The following is a 24,785-nucleotide window of genomic DNA, read 5'->3' as shown; positions in this document are numbered from 1 at the left end:
TTGACTATGAATATTGTGGAAAACACAGCGCTGACTAAAAATGCATCTTACTATCTAGTAACTCTTATGAGAATTTCTCATTTCATCAGATGACAGTGGGATTACATGTTACAGATCACAGCAACTGTTCTTCAGAAGCTCTTTAAACATGTATGTCGCCAAGTTAGTTCCATGGAAAGCCTGTGGACTTTAATGGTGCTGCTGCCCAACCATCTGTGACTGAATAAACACCACCATTTATTAATAAACATTTTATTAAGGCAAAAATAAACCTTGAATACGTCAATAGCACACAAAAAAAAAAAAAAATTAAGACCATAATTACCTCAAAACACTAAAAAGAGATTTAAAAGGCAGAATTAAGAGCACATGAATAATCAATGATCATTCAAATTCAGTTATTCCTACAATCAATCTGTTTGGCCATTATAACCCTTCAACAGATGAAAAAGATGTCTTCTAAGATCTCACTCTCCTCCAGGTCTTGCAGAGAGGACCGATTGGGGCCAAAAGGAGAAAGAAGAGTCTTCTGAAAGGACTGAGGTGCGACGAAACTCCTCCGGGATGAGGGGTTGATTCGGTTCATTTCTGGGTTGGATACAGGACTGATAATGTCCAACAGCTCAATCAAAGAGTCGTCCAACCTAACAATGAAAAAAAAAAAGACATCACTCAGCAAAAACTTTTTTTATAAACTAAAACGGAAGTGGACAAGTGTGACATAAATAAAAGCATGAAAATGTACATAGCACTTAGAATGCTGTACATCCTCAGATTCCCATACATAAAAACAACATTGTTGCATCTGAATAGATGACAGTTCACAGGCTTTGAAACATGTGGCCTTAGGGTGCATATGAAGAACAAGTCAGCTCGTTTTTTTCTAGTTTGGAAGGAAAACTGAAAGCCAAGTGAGGAGATAAATAAATAAAAAGAATAAATAAACAAAGATTAAGCTAATAAAGATTCAACCCCTCAGTCGAGGTGCTTAATAAATTATTCATTGAGTACAGACGCACACATTTCAGATATAAAACATGAATTCTTAAAGCACGCTCCACTGATGCTGCTAACATAATTCACTGCTCATTCTAAACCGCATTGATTTGCATCCATGCAGCAGAGGGGATGAGTGGGTATTCATACAGATGTGTGTGTGTGTCTGAGGGATCTCAGCTCCTATAAGAGGCAGAAAACAGTGTCAGCCTTTGACATATGAAAGCAGTACTTGCTTCACAGCCATGATAGCTGTGATTATCCAGGACAGTGAGATACATGTCATCCACTATTTCCTATTTCCTTGGTGTCTGACACTTTTTGGGTCTGAAATCATGAAAGTATTGGCTATACCTGAAAATATTTCCACAGAAAGGTAAATAGAAATTAAAGGTTGTCAGAACTTCAAACTTCCATACGTCCCAGGAAACACATTAGCTCTGTTCAAAAGCTCTGCCTTCTAAGACAACATCCTTTCTAAGCTGGAACCTCAAAAGTGATTGATTTGGAACAATTAATATTAGACAACAACTCCTCACGTACTGTAAGACTCGATTCACAATTGATTCCAGTATTTGTACAGAGTGTAATTTTTGCTTATCTAAAAGTGAAGGATAAAATGGTTATTTAATAGGACTGACCTATATGTCAGTATTGAATGAAATCTATGCATATAAATTAGGGCTGCAACAAAACCATTTTTTCAAAACCGATCAGATACCGAAAATTCTGAGTATCTGCCGATACCGTTCCAATCCGATACCAGCACAGTTTTTTTAGTTCAATGTAGAATTTCTACACTTTTCTGTGTTGAGCTGATCGTCACTCTTTTGTGTGTTAAAAACAATCTACTGTACTACATACAGAAGAAATTCAACTGAATGAAAAATAACATGAAAAAAAATATATATCACCATCTATGACAAAAATACTATTATAAACTAGGTTAGTGGATAGTTCAGCAGCAAAAGATACTGTAGAAAAATCAAGGGTGCACAATAATTTTATAAAATGTAATTAAATATTTTATTTATAAATAAAAGTGAGGATATCTAAAATCTGGTAAAATGTTACACATTGCACATAGCTTTTTTGTTTGCTGCAAATCCACGTAACTAATCTGAACACACTGTGAAAATCTGCGTAGAGAAAACTTTCACCCTCATGTTACATTACTATTAAAATAACTGGAATTTAAAAATTTGTCGAACAACAGTAAATGTGGTAAATAGTCATTTTTGAGGCTTGCCAACCCAAACAATTTTCATTGCGAGAAATAATGCAGCCAAAACATTCTTCCTACAGATTTGAATCAAATGATGACAGGCTCTTTACTTTGAGGTGAACTATCTCTTAAAATCTAAAATTATGCCTACACCTCCCATCCTTCAATGGTCTATTTCTGTTGACCAGGTGAGGACTGAGCGAACTTGAGAATCTCTATACAGGTAAAGATGAGTTTTGAGGCTGACGGATTGATCCCCAGAGTGTTGAACACATGTTCACACAGCCAGCGCAGTGGGGTTCTCGAGCACCTGTTCTCCCTCACGCTGGGACTGATGAAGGTGCCCTAGCTCTGGAAGACATCCTGCATTGTTCTGCTGCCAAAGATTGGAAACCCCAAGTTCCCTGAGGACTACAGACCAGTTGATCTCACTTCACACACTGCAAGGACCTCCGAGAAGCTGGTACTTAGACAGACCACCTGGACCCAGAACTGTTCGTTAAACGTGGTTACGGTTCTGACCCTGAACTCTGGAGTTAGCAACCATTCACCATTAAAAAAAAACTACATCTGCTTTACTGGCTGTTCTGCACACTGCCATCAGACAAAAACAAGAGCCCTGGTCCAAACTAGGGATGGGACGATAACCGGTTTTATTGATAACCGTGAAAAAATGTGCTGAAGGTTAGTAATATCGTTTAAAAATGAATTATCATTAAAACCGTGTTTGATTATTGCGGTTTTAATAACTCACTATTAAATCATGTCCAGCCAGCAACAGTCTGACGCAAGCGCAGCGCACAATGTTTTTTTTGTTTTTTTTCGAGAAGGAATGGCGAAAGTCAGTGACTTTTCTATGCTTTTCTATGCTTCTACACTTTTCATTGTAAGGAAGGAAATGCCACAGAATTTAATCTTTCTTTAAATTAAGTGCATAGAGTTGCTTGTTTTATTAGTTGTTTGTTGATTATTAAATATAAAACTTACTGAAATGTTTTCAGAGTGAGCATCAACTATTTTTGAACACTTTCAACTCGTTTCTACATAACCGTGATAATATTGATAATCGTGATAATTTTAGTCACTATAATCGTGATATTAAATTTTCATACCGTCCCATCCCTAGTCCAAACCCTAGAGAGATGCCATGCTGTCTACTGACCTTATGAAAGGTTCTTGACAAGGGACAGATCTTGAACAACCTACATAGGCAGCAACTCCATATCAAGTGCATTTTCGAGAAATATAAAGACATTTAGCACTTCAACTTATTTCAGTTAGTTCCCAAGGAAGCACTTCTAATTTTCCTTCTCTTCATCATGATATTTCATGATACAGCCCTAGTGAGAAGTAACTACATTGTACCTTTCCAAATCATGAACCCAACTGCACTTCAGTGATTACATAAAACAATTAATGCAGACTTCCACTCTCATGTTGTTGGTTTTTTTTCAACCATTATTCCAATAATACATACATAATCAGGAACGAAGAAAGTACTTGCTTTTGATTTAGCTGATTTTGTATAAATGGAGTTTTCTTAATGAAATTACTTTGCAATAAATATTATGTTACAAGAATTATGTTCTTAACTAACAGACACAAACAACATTTGCTTTTTATCTGTCAGGTATGTTTCATTTGCTAGCGATTACAGAACCGTTAACAAGACTGTTTGGGTAGCGACTTGCTCACTGAATGTCATTATGCAATTCATATATTCACTCACAATAAAAAAAACTGTTGCAGATATTTAATGGCATCATAATAGATCAAACTGCTTTATGTTCTTTTGCTTTTAAGCCTGAAACTTGAATCTAGGTTTCATTTACATCCAGTCCTATAACAATGATAGTAATGTCCAACCCGAGAATCTCATTTTGTGATTTTGGCAAATGACAATCGATTGCCATCCAACAATTCTTTTGCACGTTTGCATCAGAGGGAAAGAGAAGGAGAGCTTACACTGAGGGTGGATGGCTGATGGGGTGGGTGGGATATTTGTTGATTTATTTAACGGACAGGCCTCTCAAACAGCCATCCATCAACGGACGACATTGCCGATATGAATAATGCATTTCTTACCGCCGGTCACAGTCTATAACAAGGGAAGGGGTAGGTGTAGTTTGGGCGGGGGGGGGGGGGGGGGGGGGGTTAGGGCGTTGGTAGGAGGAAATTGCCGGAGAGAATGCTAATGTTTTAGGCAGTCATATTTACCCAAACGCCTTCATTGCTTTTCACAAGGTCCACTGGTGAATGACCATGAGACATTAATATCACTTAAGAGGAGGTTTGCTAATCCAAAACGCTATCTGTTCACTCAACAGATCAGTAGGGGTTGGGAACAGAGTTCAAGATGCCTGAAATAGAAAAGCAGAAGTGAGCGAAACAATGGCAGTATTTAAGTAGCCATATTACTAAACAGAAAAATAAAATGGTGAACTCCTAAATTATAAAAATAATAATAATAATAAATATATAAAATAAAATAAAATAAAAATAAATAAATAAATATATATATATATAAAACTAATAAAATATTATTTTTAAAATGAATATATACTCTGTGTGTGCGTGTGTTATATATGTGTGTGTGTGTGTGTGTGAGATAGTTTTTTGGAAACCATACAAAAGTATAAAGAATGTACTAGAATCTCTACAGGTTAAGTCATTAGGCAAACATGGGCATAAAAAAACCTCCTACTCGCATCAATGAGAGCGAGGAGGAGTAAAATACAGAGAGAGGGTGAAAGAGAAAGAATCAGGTTCTACTTCAATAATTCCAAACAAAAGACAGTTTATCAGTTTCCAGACTCCAGTTATTTTACTGTTCTCATTAAAAATGTCCGTCACGCCTGAGAGCCCAAACAAATTTGTTTCCCAAACAGTAATATAAAAATCCTAAAACGGCAAATACAGACAAAACTGCATGTCAATTTTCTGCCAAATCAATAGTAAGCTGAGGACAAGCACAGGCCATGAGAACAGGAGCACTGACATTTCTCACTTCAGCTCTATCAAATCAGCCCTGAAAGTTTTAATGAGATACACAATAATAAAAAAAAAAAAGTCCCTCTTGTAAAGTGAAGAGGAGTTTACAAAAGATGGCCCAAGTCTGCACAGGTTAATTTAAAAAGGTTGAAGTAATTTGAAAGAAGGACCTGGTTTGATAAGTGTATTGTTTTGACGACTCTTGCGGAGGTTGTGCAGTTTTATCAGTCTGACCGCATAATTCATCTCCTCCTCCTTTTGTGACACTTACAGTCCACTCTTGAGCAAGATCAACTCACACAAGATTTTTATATTTCTAAAGGAAATGTGAGGAGTTTGCCATGCAAAACACACCATCATGACAATATGGCTTTTTATAGAATTATATATAAATATTAAATAAACAAATCTGTTAAAAATATTATTTAAAATACCACAGTCTTTCTGAACTCTTTATTAATGTACGTGTACAAGATTTTATCACCCACCATATGAAAACTTTAAGATGCAAAAGTCTGGTCACTAAGAAAAGTAATAACACACACCTCTCCTCAATCATTCAACTCCACAAATGATGCGAGATGACAACCATGTCAAAGTTTAAAGGGTTAGTTCATCCAAAAATGAAAATTAGGCTGTTTTTTAGACTTTGCATATTTGTAAGAAAAATATCCATATTCAAAATGTAATAATCACTTTAATGTAGCTTGCACCATCAGTTGTATACAGAAGCAGCTTTGGGCTGATGACGTATGAGGTCAGCATTCTCGTGAAAACCAGTGAGTCTCTCGGAAACCAATGTTTCCTTACTTTAGCAAAGGAAAACCAGTCTGCTCTTGGCTTATATCGAAATCCTCTGACATTCTTCTTTACAAATCCTCATTTTGTACTTCTAATTAGTGACCATTATTTTGTTTTGATCTACACCTGAGAAGAGATGATGCTACCCCTCAGAGGACCCCAGATGATGCTAACCCTGAATCAACAAACAGAACTAACAAATATTGCTACAAGTGTGACTGCATCATATAATAATTGCTGTTAATAATGTTCATCGTCTGGCTGACTATGACTTGTATTAATTTTTTCTGAAAAATCCTGTCATACGCGCAAACTGACAGTCACCACTTATAAGCTACTACTAAATATTGTAGAAACTAGGGCTGCCCCCGACTAAAGATATTCCTAGTCGACTAACACTCCTGCATTTTAGCGATTAGTCGAATAATCGTTCATTTATGATATTAATTTAAAAATTGCGTATATACAAGGAAAGGTATAGTCCAAGTGGAAGTTTAACACTTCCATATGACAGAAAATGCTGAAGCATCATATTAGCGCGTTCAAAATGAAAATGAAGCACTTAAAACAGAATAGGAAAGCGTTTAAAGTATACAGCACTTACGGACACAAAAATCAGTGGCCGGAACGTTATAGGCTAATTATAACATAAAAACAGCAATCAGACTGCTTGTGCATTTTAATAATTTATTATCAAAAATACAAACTGTAACAGTTACATGTCAAAAAAAAAAAACAGTTTTGAATAAAATAAACTAAAATTCGTTCTTTAAAATAAATTAAATGAACTTATTAGTAACTTAGGCCTAGTACAAAACAAGGCAAAAAAAAAAAAAAAAAATACTGTAGCAAAAACGCTGTTTGGTATAAAAATACAGTGGAAAATTAATATAATTTTTATATTGTTCAAAAGGAAAATTAACAAAAACAAACAATTTAATAAATGCACATGGCACAACGCCAAAACTTAGAATAAAAAAAGAAGGCGGCAAACAAATCAACAGCCTAAGTATTTGATTAAATTTTTTAGAACAACTATATTTAAGACAGAATGTGGAACAAATAATTTAAAGAACACTAATACAAATCAAAAATATCAGAGCAAAGCCGCAAACTGCCATTAAGACGACGGATGAGTCTTGACCTGAAACAACAAATTGCAAACATCAGACTAATTTTTCTTACAGAATAAAAAACAACTTCTGCATTATATAAAAACGAATAAATAAAAATAATATGTATTTATTGATTTGTATAGCCTACCCGTTATAAAAATACCCGTTTTTTTTATATAGCCTAACAGATAGCAAACAGAAACACTACAAAAAGGAAATTAAGCATTCTTACCTAAGCTTTCAATTCGATTTTATTTTTTTCATATCATGTGAGAGGAACACCAGCTTGTCCACATTGTTGGGAAGAAGGGAGCTTCTCGACATGTTCACAATGAAGCCGGCCTTTGAAAAGATGCGCTCTGATGGAGTGGATGTGGAAGGGATACAGTGGAGGCGTTTAGCTGCTTTAGCGAGCTTTGGATATCGATGTTAATTTTTTTGCCACCATGCCAATGGTCCCGAATCAACCTTTGTTTTATCTGCCAAGTACATTTTTAGTTTATCCTTCTCTTCTGCATGCTCCTCCTCATTAATGGCCATCAGCATGGACATCTCGGCCTGCTTTTCCTTTTTCGGTTCGGGCTCACCCTCCTCTGCAGGGCTAATGCTGTCATGATCACTTTCTGGCGCAGCTTCTGTAGATAAACTTTCTGCCAGATCCGACACTGTGGAGTACGCATCTCGTTCGTGATGGTCAAAGAATGACAAGCTCTTAAAACCTGGGTCTAAGACAGCAGCTTGAATATAAATGCTGGTCGCGATATTTTCCGTCAGTTGCCATCTCGTGTCAATTTCTTTTGCTAGTTCTGTCTTTAGTGCTTTTGTGGTGGGACTGTCTTCGTTGCACAGCACCAAATGGTGTCTCTTCATGTTTATTAACATGGGCAGTGTGGCAGATAGGGATGCGTTTAAATCCTGAGAAAGCAGCTCAGTGAGAGTGATCATAGGCTTTAGCACTGCGACCGTGTCTTCCGCTGTCAGCCAATGTGCTGTTGTGAGATCTAGACCTCGTTCAGACCGTTTGGTAATCTCAGGGTCTGACAGCACAGCTGTAACTGGCCATCTCTGTTCCAAGAGTCTCTCCAGCATGAAGTACGTGGAGTTCCATCTTGTGGAGACATCTTGGATAAGTTTGTCTTCTGCAACATTCTGCTGCTTCCGTTTAGGAGTCAGAGCTGTTGTAGCCTTGGTACTTTTCTTGAAATGCCACACAAAGCGTACGACTGCTACCCTCTTTTCTGCAGGTATTTTAAATTCTACCATCACTTCACTGAGTCGCTCTTTTATGTTGGTAGCTGTGTGGCTCTCCTCCAGCACTTTTGTTTCCAACACAAAAGAATGTAGTTGCCAATCTTCAGACATGAAGTGTGCAGTAACGGTCATGTAACCCTCACTCTTGATAGAGGTCCATGTGTCTGTTGTAAAGCTGACTGCTGTACAACTTTGAATTTTATTAAGAATTTCTTTAGTCGTGTTGCTTGTTAAGCCATGCATTATTGTGTCGCGTTTGGGAATGGTGTAGCCTGGTTCGAGGAATTCAAACATTTCTTTGAACCCGTCACCACGGACAACGTTGATTGGTCTCATATCAAGCGCAATGAAATCGACAATTTTCTCTGTGATTTCTCGCTTTCTTTTCTCACTAAGAGGGGGTCTCAAAACTAATCTCTGCTGCATCATTGTTGACTGCGAAGTCGAAGCACACGACGCCACATCATCGCTGCTAAATTGTGGATGAGCCTAGAGACAAATGCATGTCAAAAACCATGAATATGATTTAACTTAACAGCGCAAATGTGTTTATATCCTTATTGTTAAAACGAGGGGCCATGTGGTGGTTAACGTTACTACTTACATGTTTTAGATGATAAGACATATTCAATGTTGACTAGTGATGCAGAGTTTTGCAAACAGCCTTTTTGTAGGGTCGTCCTTCGACTTTTCAAAATGATCCTGCACTTTGGTCTTTTTTCCTGACATAATTATTAGCATCAGCCAGACACCTCTCCCACAAGTGCGCTTTGGTATATACCGCAAAGGCTCGAGATCTCGTTGATCTCTCGTTGCTTTGATGTCATGTCATACACTGACTGCGCAGCCCCTGATTGCGTAATTTTTTCACGTGATTTTTTTTGCGACTAACCACCTAATGAAAATGTATTTGACCAAGCCCTCTTCATATCGACTAACGTTTAGTCGACTATTTGGGGGCAGCCCTAGTAGAAACACAATTTTCTGTAAAGTTGCTTTGTAACGATTTGTAATGTAAAAAGCGCTTTACAAATAAACTTGAATTGAATTGAACAAGGCCTTTGTTCAACCCCCAGGGCCATGAGAGACACTTTTTTAATGGATTTTTTTTATTGGACTGATGCATGCAACACCTTCTGAGTGGCATTAAACAGCTTGAAAGATTAAAAGACAATTTTATATATAATTCCAACTGGATTCGTCTAAAAGAAGTCAGTCATATATACACCTAGGATGCCACGAGGGTAAGTAAAGCGCAGCCTAATATGAATTTTTGGTTGAATTAACCCTTTAACCCTTTGAAGTCGATTAATGCGGATACGCGTTTTGAGTCATTTTCTCCTGATAACCCCGAAAAGAACTTAAATTACACTTTCATTTTTAATCGTACAGATAGGAGCAATACATCAATCGAACCTGTAAAGGGTCTACTTTTTTTGGATACAGACATAATAACAACAAAACTTTGTGCACTTATAAAATAAAGATAACAAACAAGGTGTGCTGTCTGCAGCCTTTGTCTGCGCTGATCTTTATTTACAAACACGTCATTAAAATGAACTGGAACTCCGTGAATACTCAACGAAAATACATGAGAGAGATATCTATAGAAAGCTTGACATGTCTTCTTTTAAACTAAAGATTTTCTGAGATAAAGTAATCCATATGAAAACAACGCGATCTGTTTTTCAAGTCTCCTTTCATTATATCTAATGTGACCACGCCCCCGCTCTGAACGCGCTATTCAGATTCAAACTGAAGCGCGCGGCTTGAATACGCCCATAACAGAAGAAAAAGCAGCGAGACTGTTCTTCAAGTTGTTATGTTACTGTTTGCTTCGCGATGAGGAATAAGACATAATTCACCCCAAAAAGATGTCATGTGGTTGAGGATTTGAGAAATGGATTTCCTCAGAAAAAAAGATTGAAGCACTTTATTCAGCAGAGATCATAAACATGAGTAAGTCTCTTTTTATTTATTTATATACTTGTACTAGTTTTCACATAACGTGTAAACATTTTAATAGTTAGACTTTTTCCAAAGACTTTTTCCAAACTATAATTCCTGACTAAATATATAATCAAGTGAAACATTATGAAGTTTCAATAACAATATACAATACTATACCATTCAAAAGCTTAATGTTAATAATATAAATGTAACAAATAAATAACTGTAGGCTAACAAATGTAAAAACAATGCTGTTCTTTTAATTTTTTCCCCCTAAAAAACCTAAAAAATATTCTCAGCTCTTTTTAACATTAATAATAATAATAACAATAAAGGTTTTTTTGGTAGAAAATAAGATTGTTAAAAGGATTTCTGAAGGATTGTGTGACTGGAGTATTGATGCCAAAAAATTTGTTTGAAAGTCAGCTTTGATTGTTTCTAATAAACTGTTTAACTGCGCCCCCAAGTGGATATTAAAGTATGTTGTGGGATAATTAAATATATTCTAAATAAACTACAAACATAAAATTATATAGATTTATTTTGTTCTCACATTCTTTCTTGTAACTCTTCCCTCACAGTGGCACAGATGACTGAATGGCTCCTTATGCAGCTCATTATGCAGGCCTTTGTCTTCTCAGGTGTAAATCACAATGATATTCATGATAGTTGACGCCTACTCGCATATGACTTTTACCAACAAAAAGTGTCTTAGAAAATTTAAATCAATATATTGTTTTCTGTGAGTGAGTAAACAAGATGATTTTCACATAATTTAGAAAGAAAAATTCTAGGCTACAAGCTCCAGTTCTCAAAAATCCCGGGAACCAATTTTCTCTGTGTTTTTTTGCCTTATTCAAGTGTTTTAACATTTTTAGTTTTTCACTAACCACGCATAATATTTTTTTTCTCAAAAACAATCATGTACATACATGCATTTTACATATTATTATAGCCCAGTTTGTGCTGTTTACAGTGAGATTAGACTTTACCCATTCAGATATTGATAAGAAACTGAAAAAAGCACAAATGTCAGGGCATGACAAAACTTCTCCAGGCCCCAAAAATACCCTTAGACTCCAGAGGGTTTTAATGTTCCAAATCCTTTGCACCAACTATTTATTAAAGATAGAAATAGTGGCACTTGCTTTAGCAAGAGCTTAAAAACCCCAGAATTTGAAAGACAAGACCAATTTAAGTGTGTTATCATGCAAGAATCAGCATTTGAGTTCAAACACCCCAAGGATACTGACTATCAAAGAAAACTACCCGTTTCAGATTGAGTGAAATGTTATGATCTATAGCAGACAGGAGATATCCATAATCATTTTCATTAACCTGAGCTTTTTTTCCCAGGGCATATTTTTTCTTTTAAGCAAACTTGTAGTAATAAAGTGCTTGTCTATTGATTCATTCTTCAAGACTGTGTCCATGCAGCAATCCAACCCATTAGACCCTAGCCCAGACCTGAGGTTGTTCAGAAGACTGCTGGCATCCAACCTCTGGCTTCTTAAATATACTATAAAATTACACACTTCATTGATTTCCTCAAATCAGGTTTGGTTTTGAATAATGCAAAGGTACCTTCCGGCCAGTGGGCAACAATAAAATATTTATCTTCTGCACATATACTTTCCACGGTGCTTGTTGGCATAAACGTGGTCATCTCATTAAAGTTAATTTTTGGTATTAGTGGGGCAAAGGAAGGTTTTCCATGATGCTTTACCAACCAAGCCAACCATGTCCTTTTAAATCAAAATATGAATTGCATGTCATATGTACAGATTGGTGCTGTCAATGTAACGTTCCATTTTCATCAATTATTTTAATTAGCTTTTTTATTTATTATTTTCCTACCATCTGAGCAATTTAAGCTAGTTTAGACACTCTGAATATTAATGTGCAATTTCTTAACCTAGGCAAATCATTAATCCATTCAATTAAAATCTTATAATCGTATCAATTAACAATCCTAAGAGAAATGTGTAACTAAAATCTATTCAGTGGCTATTTTATCACGTATCTTTAACGATAAAGCTGCTTGATGCCAGAGTGAAAGGTGAATCTGGAATGACTACTTGAAATTCAATAGTTTGACAGTTCATTAAGAGAAACATCTCTGCCCTGGTCTTAGTTCACGTTTGGCCCTTTTCAACTTCCCCGATAAATATTATGCATATGCGAGTATTATTAGCGGCTCCTGACCATAAATTTAGGTGGGGCAGATTCTGGGTCATAGCACTAATACATGAAAAACATTTTGTAAACTTTGCATTGTGACACATGTGGACAATATTTTGGCAGAGATGTCATTGCTTTATCTTGTGGGTGGTGCGCTAATGTTGATTGACGGGATTATTGTTTCAGTTTATATAAAGGTCTATGTTGTGGATTAATATTTTGGTGGGGCACATATAGACGAGCCATGCCTGGCGAGTATTCAATTCCCTGTCAGTTCTGACATTCTCTTGGTATGCCTCGCACAAATATAGCTGCACACAAGGCAGCCTAATTTTCCCAGCCCCTGTAAAAGTTCTGGCTCGGTAATGAAACGTCTGAGATGAAAAAGAACATATTAATGCAAAATATTCACCACAACATAACAGGGAGAAAAAAGGCAATTACTTCTGAAGTGAGTACATTTTCTCCTAGAAAAAAAAGATGAAATAGGCCTTACAAACGACTTACAAATAATCAGCATTTTTCAGAGATGGCACGCTAAACGAGACATACTCATGCTCTTGCTTTGGGGGTGGGGGAGGGGGAAAAAGACATGCTGTCACATTAATTACCTTTCTACGTTAAAAGAAAACGGTAATGAATTTCCTTCCCTATCCCAGAGTGTGTCTCGCGCTAGCGGTCAGTGATTCATTCTCTGCCTCAATCTTTCTCATTAAGCTGAGGGAGGCGCTGCATTCTCGGTCCAGGCTGGAAGACTCTGTTCAATTACACCTGCTGCTGGGCCCTGCTATGCCAGCTAATGGGACTCAGCTTGGCTCCTGTCAGCCTCAGCGCTGGCCGGCAAAAATCTTCATTTAACTCATCAAACAGGCCTCGCACTATGTTCGCCCTGACCAGCTTCCTCTTTTTTTCCTCTTTCTTCACTTCTGCTCCCCTTTTCCCGGTTTTATTCTGATTCCCCCCATACATCACTGCTTCCACCCCTCCTTTTTCATATTCATGCATTAAGAAGCTCTATCACAGAGACAAGGACTCCAACAACACAATTAATACACAGGCTTGGCCCCTGCTGTGCTGTTGAGCCAAAATTGCTGTAATTTCCCTCTTTTCACTCCTTGCTGAATTGAACTTGTTAAATTGTATTTACTGGTATGGGTCTTTTCATTGAGTTTCCTGAGAGTGGCTTCTCTCAAGCACCATACCCCACCCATCTTTAAATTGCAACAGCAGCCTCTCTACAGAAAGTGGTATTGAGTGACCAAACTGTCAAGTGGCAAAATTAAATGTTTTGCTCAACTAATAATATAGAAAGAGTGTGTAAAAACTAGGGTTGGGCCAGCATTAATTTTGTTATTACTTCGGTAACAAGTCGGTACAAAAAAAAAAAAGAAAATGTTATGGTACCAGGGTTTTTTTTTACCCGGTTCTTTATGCTCGATCCAAAAGGTGCACAGATGCGCTCTTTTCATAAAAGCCCTGAGAAATAGAAACACACCAAACTAACAAAACACTTTAAAGACAGACACCCAGATCAAATGAAAGAGTTCAATCAGGTAAGTTTCATTGTGTTTCCCATTTTTTTTTACATTGATTTATTTGTGGCGGCCTGCCACAATATCAAAACTGACCGCCACAAATTGATTTTCCAAAAGGCTTTGACTTCATTGAATAGACATAAGCACTGCGTGTGTCAAAGTTGAAACCCAGTGCGGGTGTTTTTATATCACTGTATTTCTGAAGGAAACTTCAGAAAACATTTGATTACAGCCGTTACCTGAGAAACCGCTCTCACTTGCTCTATAAGCACCTCCTACTGGCAGAGAATAAATTTGCACATGGTAACACAAATAGAGTGCAAGGCATTTTTTAATAAGCGTGTTTTTGTGTTTTGCTTTGGTAACGAAACTGGTACCAAGAACCGTGGATTTTCACTGGTATTGGTACAGAATACTGAAATTTTGGTACTGTAACAACACTAGTCACAGTTGGGGTGGGATGTTTATCGGTACTGGCCTGGGATGAGTGTCATCACACATCTTAACCAATGAGAGCATTTTGGGAGGGCCTAAGACTGCAGCAATGCTCACATTATTATTCTTTTGTTTTTGTTAACTTTGTGGTTTATTATTTTAAGTTGTCTGGGATGCAGTAACACACAGTCCTCGCTCACAATATATTGCTTTACAGATTTATCACTCTTGCTGCTCAGAGATGTTCACGCAATCATGCAGCACGCATCATCACTGATACTGCCCACACTAGCTGATCTATATATACAGTAGGTGGGGCTCTGGCCCTCCTCTTCCAACCGAGCCAGGGACAGCTAAACAAATCATGCCTGAGTGTGGCTCAGAGCGATCACACTAGTCAAACAAACTAGGCTTTGGGGTCGAACGCACTCTGACAAAAAAAAGCACCTTATTTGTTTAAAGTGTTTGCAAACCAAATGTTATTGCACATTTGTTCATATATCAGTACTTTTAACTGAAAAAAAGTGCACAATACACTAATTTTCAATAAATTGAATGCATATAAAAATACAATGATTGTGTTAGATGGCTGGGCGGGAACTATACAGGATGTATTAGATGTGTGTATGAAGTAGCCCATCCATAGCAAGGGCAAAACACGAGTTGACCAAAGACAGAACCTTGAGAGACACCTTAACTCACCTCGAAGACTTTGGAGTGCTAGGAAGGCCAAGAGGAGGAATTTTGGGAAGAGCAGATGTCCGGAAGCATTGTGGAACCACAGGAGAGGTGGCCATATCCTTCTTGTTAATGGAGATATCTGCAGGGAAAAAAGATAGATGCTTGAAAGGATGTAATGCAAATTTCCAATTAAAATGTGAAGTAAAAAGCAGAAAGGTATAACATTCTGCATAATTTCTTGTGCATGTACCTTGTGAAATCTTGGATGCAGACTGTTCAACATTTGATGCGTGTTGCTGTGACTGTATTTTACTTAACGAAGGTCGAACATTTCCCGGCAAAGTGTGTGACTCTTCTTTTATTTCACTTCTGAGAGAGAGAGAGAGAGAGAGAGAGAGAGAGAGAAAAGATATTGGTCTACACTACTGTTTAAAAGTTTGGAGTTGCTCACCAAGGCTATATTTATTTGATACAGTAAAATTCTGAAATATGAATCACTATTTAAAACAACTTTTTTATTTTTATATAATTTGAAATATAATTTATTCCTGTAATGGAAAAGCTGATTTTTTTAGAAGCTATTACTCCAGTCTGAAGTGTCACATGATCCTTAAGAAATCATTTTAATATGTTGATTTTGAAACATTTCATGAGGTTGAAACAGGTTCATTTTCAATTAATTTCCTTGATTTTTTATGAAAATTGTGCATCTTTTTCAGGATAGGTTCATGAACAAAGTTCAATTCAAGATATTCTGTAACATTATAAATGGATTTACTGTCAGTTTTGATCAAGGCACCCTTGTTGCATAAAATATTAAAGTTGCAGATCATAAGTTTTGCCTCTGTCGCCATCTCCGTTTAGAAAACCTGCAATTGCAGCTGTTTGTGGCATAATCTTCCTTGCGTGAGTTCTGCACCATCACGGCTCCAGCATGGCTGAATCTAATGTGTGGCTGTCAGTCACCACACGAGTGTGGATACTGCACTTTGTATTCACAGATTCTACATCTTGAAAGTATGACCCAAATAAGAGATTTCACTGGAGAATATAATCTGAACAACTGAAGTAACAACTGCCACTTCTGTTTTGAGGAAAAAGCATTACAATAAATTGCGCTATCAATTGTGATTAAATATCACATCAAACCATGCCAATTATTATTGCTGTTATACTTTTTCAAATTGTTGACGTTAATAACATTAGCATTACGTGAGTGTGTGTATTTAGTGTATTAGCATTACCTGTAGATTTCAACTTCTGTCCAGTCTAATCTCTAATTGTTATACCACTTGAATTTCATATTAAGAAATTGTTCTTGTAACCCAAAAAGCAAATTAAAGTTCCTTACAACTCGTTCTCTTTGAAATAAATATTTTATCATAATGAACATATCAAGACGAGAAAAAAACATTGTCGATACAATTATGGAGTTTCTTTAAGCGAACAAGTGCTACAGTTACTTAATTACACAATGAACTATTGAAATGTCTCACCTCTCCAGCAGGGGCCGTTCTAAACCCCTTCAAAACACGGAGTTTCCACCACCTTTCAAAAGCCCTGCCGATATTTCTCGATATTCTCAGTACAAATTATTTTGGTTTTGACTAAAGGCAAATCTCCAGTCACCGATGATTGTCGTTTCGACCTTTCTGGATTACAATTCGCCATTTATTCCAGCTGCTGTGAGAAAAGGCTATAAACCAGGGATCCTCAAATCTTACCCTGGAGGGCCAATGCACTGCAGAGTTTAGCTCCAACCCTGATCAGACTCACCTACCTGTGATTTTCTAATGATCTCAAAGACAATGATGAGCTTGCTCAGGTGTGTTTGATTAGGGTTAGAGCTAAAGTCTGCAGGAAAGTGGATCTCGTGGGCCAGATTTGAGGATCCCTGCTATAAACGATCCATCACCTGCAGCATCCTTATGTGCGATATAGCATACTAGCCAGGACAACTTCTTTATGTTTACAAACGTGACGGAATGGTGCAGCGCTATAGTCAAATATCCCTCAAAAAACCCTACCCTTACCACTCAAATTAGAAAACTTAATTACAAGCATACCTTTGTGAATCGAGGTAAAATAAGACTATAGATTTGAACTCACATAGCCAGACCTTCAGATTGACGGCTGAAGGTCTGGAATCTATGGCAGCTTTCATTGGCCAAGGCCCGCCCATGAGGCCGTTTGACCGACATGTCAAACAACCAATTTGTTTCGTTAAGTGTCACGTTTCAGGGCATGGAGAGTAAAACTCTCAGATGTATTTTAAAGATTCTATGCTGCGAACTTTAAATATTTGACATACTTTTGAATATCCAGCATTTAGTTGATCCTGATAAGCGCTCGTTGTCACAGCTGTAAACTCGACAGCTTTCTTTTTTTCTTGAGGTGGTTTGTCACCACAGCATTTTTGTTTCCAGGTGGAACGTTAAAGAACGCGACACACACATCTCCCAGAAATCTTGTATAATTCAATCAATCTGATGACGACTTTGACACTCCTAAAGTGTTTCCACTTTTGTTTCCCATATGCATCAGACATTTAGCCAACCGCTATTTGAAAGACTATTTGAACACTGATTTTGGATCATTTTTAGCCAAAAATAATTTATGGATTCTAGCTTTAAAGAACAAATCATACAGATCCTACATTTTAAATCAGTGTATATTTGAATATTACTTTATTTTTTCATCTCTCCATCCCTTTTCTGCATTCAATGCAATTTTGAAAACAAGCTTTACCTGTGTGTCCACCGATCCATTACAAAACTGGATTGTTGACCCTCATTTAAACTGCTGTCTCCATTTAGAGGTCTCTCAAAGTCAGTTGTGGTAGCTTGCTGAAGCCTTCAAAAGTGACAAATTAAACAAATGTTTACTTCAAGGTAGGCTGCATAATGTTGATTACTTTCAAAAGTAGTTGAACTTATCCCTCATGATTACAGTGCATTGAACTGAAATACTTTATAGGTGCATGAACTTTTCTTTATCTTAAATCAAACAATGCATTAAAAATGCTAATAATATTTAAACAAATGGTTTGTGCCAGACTCTTACTTGCTGTACTGAAGGTATGACTGGCGGAGTTGCTTGTTCTGGAGCAAAAGTTTCTCTTCCTGTTGAGCCAATCGAGCTTGAATTCTCTCCCTCTCCATTTCCAGCTGTTTCTTCTGCAGGAGCAAACATCGTCGTTTCTCTTCCCAGTTCTCCCGACCAGACAGTGGTGCTATTCCAGTTTGATTAGCACCGTACATGCCATCATTTTCCATTCTGTGGCACTGATGAGAGCACTTGGGTTCAGAGGCACCATGCAGCCTCAGGGCATCACAGGCTGAGGGTTCCCTTTCCCTGAGATCACTACGTCCAGCTTCAGAATTGTGATTGGTGTGCCTGTCATGGATTTCACCATTCTGGTTGCTGCTGGAGGGTGCACTGACCGGTCCCGCTGAAAACGAATGAGTGCACTCTACTGACCCACCTCTATCAGTTTTGATTCCTGATGAAGGGAGGTCCAAGTAAGATCCATCTAAAGCAGATCCTCTCTCACCCCAAGACCTCCTGGCCACCCCCTCGTTACTAGGAATCTGTGGGACAGGGCATAGGTACAAAAAGTACACACGTCACCTCTGACCATTTAATAATGTTTAAGGTTTTACTCAAGGGAGTTAGAAAGGGTGGGCTCATCCCAAGAGAACGCAACAACCCAAGGTCAATCGCCAAAGAGATAAACATTCAGGACAAAGGAGAATAATCAGGGGACAGAAATGGGCCACTGACTAATTCAAGAGGAGGTTGCGGAGCATGTAAACATGCATTACTCACAGCCAAGGATTCAGAGAGGACAAGCTCATTTCCCTTTCCCTTAAGATGGAGGGTGCACGGTCTAAACTAAAACAACATCTGAGTTTTTTAGTGTCACTGAGTTTTCTTATTTTGTTTTAGCTTTAATATTTTTAGCGACAGTGCTTTGAAAGGGATGAATTTGGAGATGGAACCTCTCTGAGAGGGTTTTAGTGTGCTGACAGGTTAACAGTTATAGATGCTAAAGTGTCAGCATGCCAAAACCCCTCTCTGAGAGGCTGCTTCTCTAAATCCATCCCTTTTAAAAGCACCACCGCTAGAGCTTTTGTAACAAATTCACCTTCAACACATTTTAAGGCAATTACTGTTGGACTTCAAATCGCCTGCTGTGAGCAACTAACCATTATTATGAATAATCTAGAGATCTATGATAGTTTTGAGCAATAAAGGGAGCTGAATATGTAGGCTTTTTTATTTGTTGAATATCTGATCATTACCCTGTTCAAACAGGATAGGTCACTTACTCACTGGTTGTCTTGAAAGATTTGCATATCAGATTTGTGTGTAGTTATCTGTAGAGTCTGATAACTACACAGACTCTACAGATAGAGGCCTTTATGCGTCTTTAGAGTTATATTAAAGACGCAAAATGAGTTATGAATGTCATTTGATGTTTCAGGCCACAACTACAAAATACACAAATAAATAAATAAATAAATAAAACCTGTAGCTGGGAAAATGACATTAGAGTAATCTAATTTAGGGAATTACTGTTAAACTTACAACAACCTGCAGTGAGCTACCATTATATATGTTCAAGGTCAATACTACACATATATACAGTTTATGTGTGTGTATAAGTTAATTTAGTAACGCTTTGAAAGTTAATTTCACCAAATACTCAAATCTAAAGACAAACAAATATCACCTGATAAAGTGGTTGGTCTGCCAGGATATTAAGTTAGTAGGGCAAACAAATAAATTTCTGCCTGTTATGTTTATACAAAACCATAACTGACCAGCCAAAATTTTAACAGCATAAGAGGATACAAATTCAGTGCACGAACATGTTCAGTCTGAGCCATTTCTGGCTTTTCTCTATCGCTCTCTCCCACGCACAGGCACATTCTCTTTTAGTACTCACCTTGCTATGGGAGCAGGACTGATTGAGCAGGGTGATAGACTTGTTGAGTTTTTCTTGCTGTTGGGAGAGGTATTGCTGATAGAGTCCCAGCAGTTCCTGACACTCTCGGTACTGCTGCTGCAGGCCTGTGCCACGGGTTAAGGGTCAACACATACTGAATAACTCTGCCGCTTTTCCCCACTTAAGACTAAAACTCTCTCCCCTCCCAGGCCAGACATGGTAATCCATTTCCTCCACTGTAGTGTTGCCAACCCAGTGCTGAGTAGGCAGGAGCCTTTATACAGAAGGTACAAAATGAAAGAACCTACCTCAGAGTAGCGCCCCAAAGGTAACTAGTAACAGAAGAAGCAAGCTTTATGTCGAGTTAAATACTCATAAATTTTTTTGAAATGCCCAAAGCTGATGTTATCAAGCTTAAGAGGCAAAACCAATAATATTTCAATTTGCTTTCTTGGACTATATCAATGGTTGAAAAGATTCTGTGGTCTCCGAGTTGACTGGAGGCTTAAAAAAATTCTATTTTCTATCTTAAATAGAAATTTCTAAATTTCTATTATATTCTACTTTTTTTTTTTTATAAAACAAAAATGTAAAAGAGTGGTCTGTGAGTCAACTGAGTGATTAAACAAACTGGGTGACTAAAAATTTTTTTACGTATATGGTAATTTTTACAGTACTTAAATTCTGAGAAAGTTGGTGGTTTCCCTAATTTGGAGTGTTAGCTAGCTAGTCAGATAGCTAGGCAAATTTGTTTAGACAATTCATTTATAACTTTTTTCAGAGAAGGCTTAAAACAACATCAGAATTGGTATCATGTAGTTTTGGTGAATATGGTACAAATCCACTGTAATTAAAATACAGATTATTATTTAGGGTCAGGCACATTCATTTGTAAGCAATTAATTTATCAACCTTTTTTTTTTTTTCAGAAAAATGCTGAACAATCTGAATTGCTATCAAAGTATTTAGTGAAAACCAAGACAACATAAAACCAAATACAACTAGACAAGACAAGAACTAAACTTCCTAAAATAAGTAAACATTCAATTGAGTTAGGGTGTAACAGGAAAAGCTACAAAAAGAACTTGCATTAAAAAGTTCTTCCACTGAGAGCTCAGTTGCCAGTGTCCTTATATCAAAAGGATGAGGAGACCGGTTGAACAACTTCTCTGGCTCCTGACATTTGAGTCTCTCTGGCTAAATCCCAGCCACCAATACGTGAAGACATGTTTGTGACTTTCTGAAAAAGAGCACAGACAGAGAAGAAAGCGAGAAGAGAGAGCAGCACTGCTGAGAAGAGATAGAAGTGTTTCTCCGGGGCGAGGGCTTCACACACTCCTCCATCTGGATCTGGCTGGGCAGGGGTGGGCAGGATGCCAGGCTGTGAGACAGAGAGAGCTGGCACACATGCAGCATTGGGCAGAACTCAACTGATCTGGAGCAGAACCACAGCCACGGCGACTGCGCCGACTAATGACTGCATGACGCACGCTCGCTTATTCTCACACACTCTGCAGAAATCCATTCGGTAGATCTAATTTTCCAACGTGGAAGGCAATAATGGAAAGCAACTTTTTTTTGCTCTTTCTTCTTAATAATCAGCCTAGCTGTAGAGCACAACCGCTCAGAGATCATCATAATACCTTCAAGGCCCAGGAACTCAAGAGGGGCAACGCAGATCAAACTGACTGAAATTTAGAACATTATAGAGATTATTTATAGTCCTCATATCTCCGTTATTACAATGTCAATATGCACTAAATCCACCCCCTGCTCAACAGCCTCTCAATCCAATACCCATAAGATAAACGTGGTAAATCTCACCTTAAAACAAAGGCTAGGATTAAAATCTCCAGAATGTTGCTCAAAGAAAATGGAACTTCACAAATACAAAATTACTTTTTCTATTATTAAAAACTGATTTTTACCATGGAAGAAGCAGGTTGTCAATATGAAGTGGCATAATCACAGTGGCTTCTTGTTTTAAGAAATAACCAGGCCACTAATGTCCAATAATTTAATTAATATAGATTTTGTGTAATAATCTCCTCACAGTTGCTAACCAATATGATGCAAACCCTTCAGTTTGTTTTGTTGTATGTTATAGCTTGCATCTTAAATTGGTAACATTTTGCTAAATTACATACTACATTCAATATTCACACATTCATGGGAATTTGTAATACAAAAAAATGATTGACTGATTCAATGCTGTCAATTTAAATAAGAAGCAAGTCTGTAATTACATTTAGCCATACAATTACTACGAATAACTAACTCTGTGTGAATGTTCAGTTTCAAATTATTGAAGTATTAAATACATCAGAATATAAAAACTTAAGTTAAGAGCCAAGAGAGTGAGTGGTGGTTCTAATATCCCCCAATTACAAGTTTCATATGGTAATTAGAAATGCAATATAAAGGCCTCTGGTGAATCAAATTTGCAAATTCCATCTGCTTTTGTTTTACCCTAATATTGGTTATTGAAGCAGAATAAAGATGATTCTGGGCTCAAATCAATATAAATATTAAAAACTGTTCTTTTTTCTATACAGTTACTAAGTGTAATATTTCACTACTGTTGCAGCCAACACAAAAAAAAAATCTTAGAAGCCAAAACTTTTAAATGGAAATGTACATAACATAGACCATGTAAGGTCAGGTCATTGTTCTGTTCATCAATTTGCACTGGCTACCAATAGCTGCTTGCATAAAATTCAAGGCATTGATGTTTGCCTACAAAACCACTACTGGCTCTGCACCTTTTTACCTGAATTCACTACTTCAGACAAGCAATGTAGAAGCTTGCATTCTACAAGTGAATGGTGCATTATAGACAGGGGTGCACATAATTTTTTCAGCCTGGTTCTCATAAGAGAACATGGAGATTTGGTTTGGTCCTCACACTGCATATAGCGTGACCCATTAAATATAACTATAAAAAATGAATTAATAGTTATAATATTATTGCACTTTATTTATTTTGTTTTTTTAAATAAAATAATAGTAAATAAACTAAATAATAGTGTGATATTATTAAAAATAAAAGGCAGTCCTAGTATTAAATACAAATACATTTATTTTATAGTAAACTTAAAAACAAAATGCTAATATTTACTACTACTTTCTTTGTTTGCCTCTTTAAGAAGAATCACTTTATGTATTCCCCAATTTTAAGTCGCTTTGGATAAAAGTGTCTAAAAATAAATAAATAAAAGCGTTTTCATCATATTCAAACTTAAAATCAGCAGGCTTTTATTTTGGCAGGTTGCCGGCAAGCAAGTATACGTGCTTCCGGATTTAGCACCGCTGCGGATTAAAGAGCGTCAGTGGATGAATGTCACAGTTTTTCACTGTGCTTTGAAAACGGCATGGCATAGCCCAGATTTATGTTTTCAGGTTGAAAATAAAACTTATATAGTACAGTTTGTGACCTAAAATGGTAATTGTGTATTAACAGCTGTCAACCATGTCGGTACGCAAATGCGCTGTCAGAACATATTTATATATTCATATTTATTATACATTTTTTATTTTGGTCGCACATGCGGACGACCACTTATGTGCACCCGATTATAGAGGTACAAAATCACTTTCATAGACTTTTACCTTAACTGTTCCCTGCAGGAGGAATGACCTGCCCAACTTGATACAAGCAGTGGAGTCTTTAGCCATTATTATTTACAAAAATCTTTTGTTGGTTTGTTTGCTTCTATTGTCCTTGTTTATAAGTTGCTTTGGATAGAAGCGTCTGCAAAATTACTAAATGTAAATGTAGACGCTCAGATCACAAAAAGTTCAACGACTTAAACTGACTGTTAAGTCATAATTAAGGATGTACCGTAGGTGGAGAGCTAAATTCATCTGGTTTATAATTGTAGCTCATTCAAAATCACGGACTGTCTAAAATGAAATGATTCGAGGGGATGTCAAATCCTGAGCTGCCAACAAACACTGTCCTTCATGACAGCTGGATGTCAAACCACTGTGTAATAGCAGGTATGAAATGAGTAACTGTTCAACAAGGACTCTTACCATAAATAGACCTCTCATTTGTAATGAGAACGGAGAGCCGTCTCGTAGATAGAGTGCATCGCACCCAGGCATCTACCTCGCAGCTGACGAGAGGCTTCTGATACTCCGATAGACAGGTTGGGCGTAAACACACATATTAATACATTAACAGAAGGGCGTGCGGGAACGCTCAGCGCCTGGTAATCTGGAGCGACTGGAGCGGGACTGATAAGATTCTCTCCCGCTTCCCGCAGCGCAGGCACCTCTGTTGGCTGCCGGCCAATCAGAGCTCATTCCGAGGGCCTACATCAGGAGAAAAGAAAGCTGCAGGCATGGTGCGTCTCCACCCCCCATCCAAAAATACACAAAATCAGAGTTTGCATTCGATATTTCAGACAGCCGCTGTCAACATGATTCACTCCCCTGTCAGCCGGCACAGAAATAAAATAATGAAATCCACCTCGAGGTAGAACAAAATTGCGCCGAGGGGAATATTTTACGGGGCCTCTCAGGATGGTCTGCGTGTGTAGGTTGAGATGCAAATCGATAGAAGGACAGTTCACCCGACCGCACGCTTCGATTTAAATAACAGCGAAAGTGACTCACCAAGCCACTGATGACTTCATTATTTATATATCATGAGACTTCATTTGCTGTGA

At 37.4% G+C, this 24,785-nt stretch overlaps 1 protein-coding gene across 1 annotated transcript in view; it reads right to left on the bottom strand.

Moving 5' to 3' along the window:
• Positions 1 to 234: 234 nt before the first annotated feature.
• Positions 235 to 24,785, bottom strand: part of kiaa1328 (KIAA1328 ortholog) — a 28,392-nt gene continuing 3,841 nt past the window's right edge. Inside the window, exons 6-11 of the mRNA XM_059526055.1 lie at positions 20,113 to 20,237; positions 18,225 to 18,751; positions 17,910 to 18,014; positions 15,412 to 15,530; positions 15,183 to 15,300; positions 235 to 644 (exon numbers count right to left, since the gene is read on the bottom strand). Coding sequence (XP_059382038.1) covers positions 437 to 644; positions 15,183 to 15,300; positions 15,412 to 15,530; positions 17,910 to 18,014; positions 18,225 to 18,751; positions 20,113 to 20,237 — 1,202 coding nt within the window. The 3' untranslated portion in view covers positions 235 to 436. The remainder of the gene's footprint in view (positions 645 to 15,182; positions 15,301 to 15,411; positions 15,531 to 17,909; positions 18,015 to 18,224; positions 18,752 to 20,112; positions 20,238 to 24,785) is intronic.

Source organism: Carassius carassius, chromosome 36 (assembly GCF_963082965.1).
Source record: "Carassius carassius chromosome 36, fCarCar2.1, whole genome shotgun sequence".
Lineage (NCBI taxonomy): Eukaryota > Metazoa > Chordata > Actinopteri > Cypriniformes > Cyprinidae > Carassius > Carassius carassius.
Note: the sequence above shows the minus strand (reverse complement) of the source record. Positions and strands in the feature narration are given on the sequence as shown.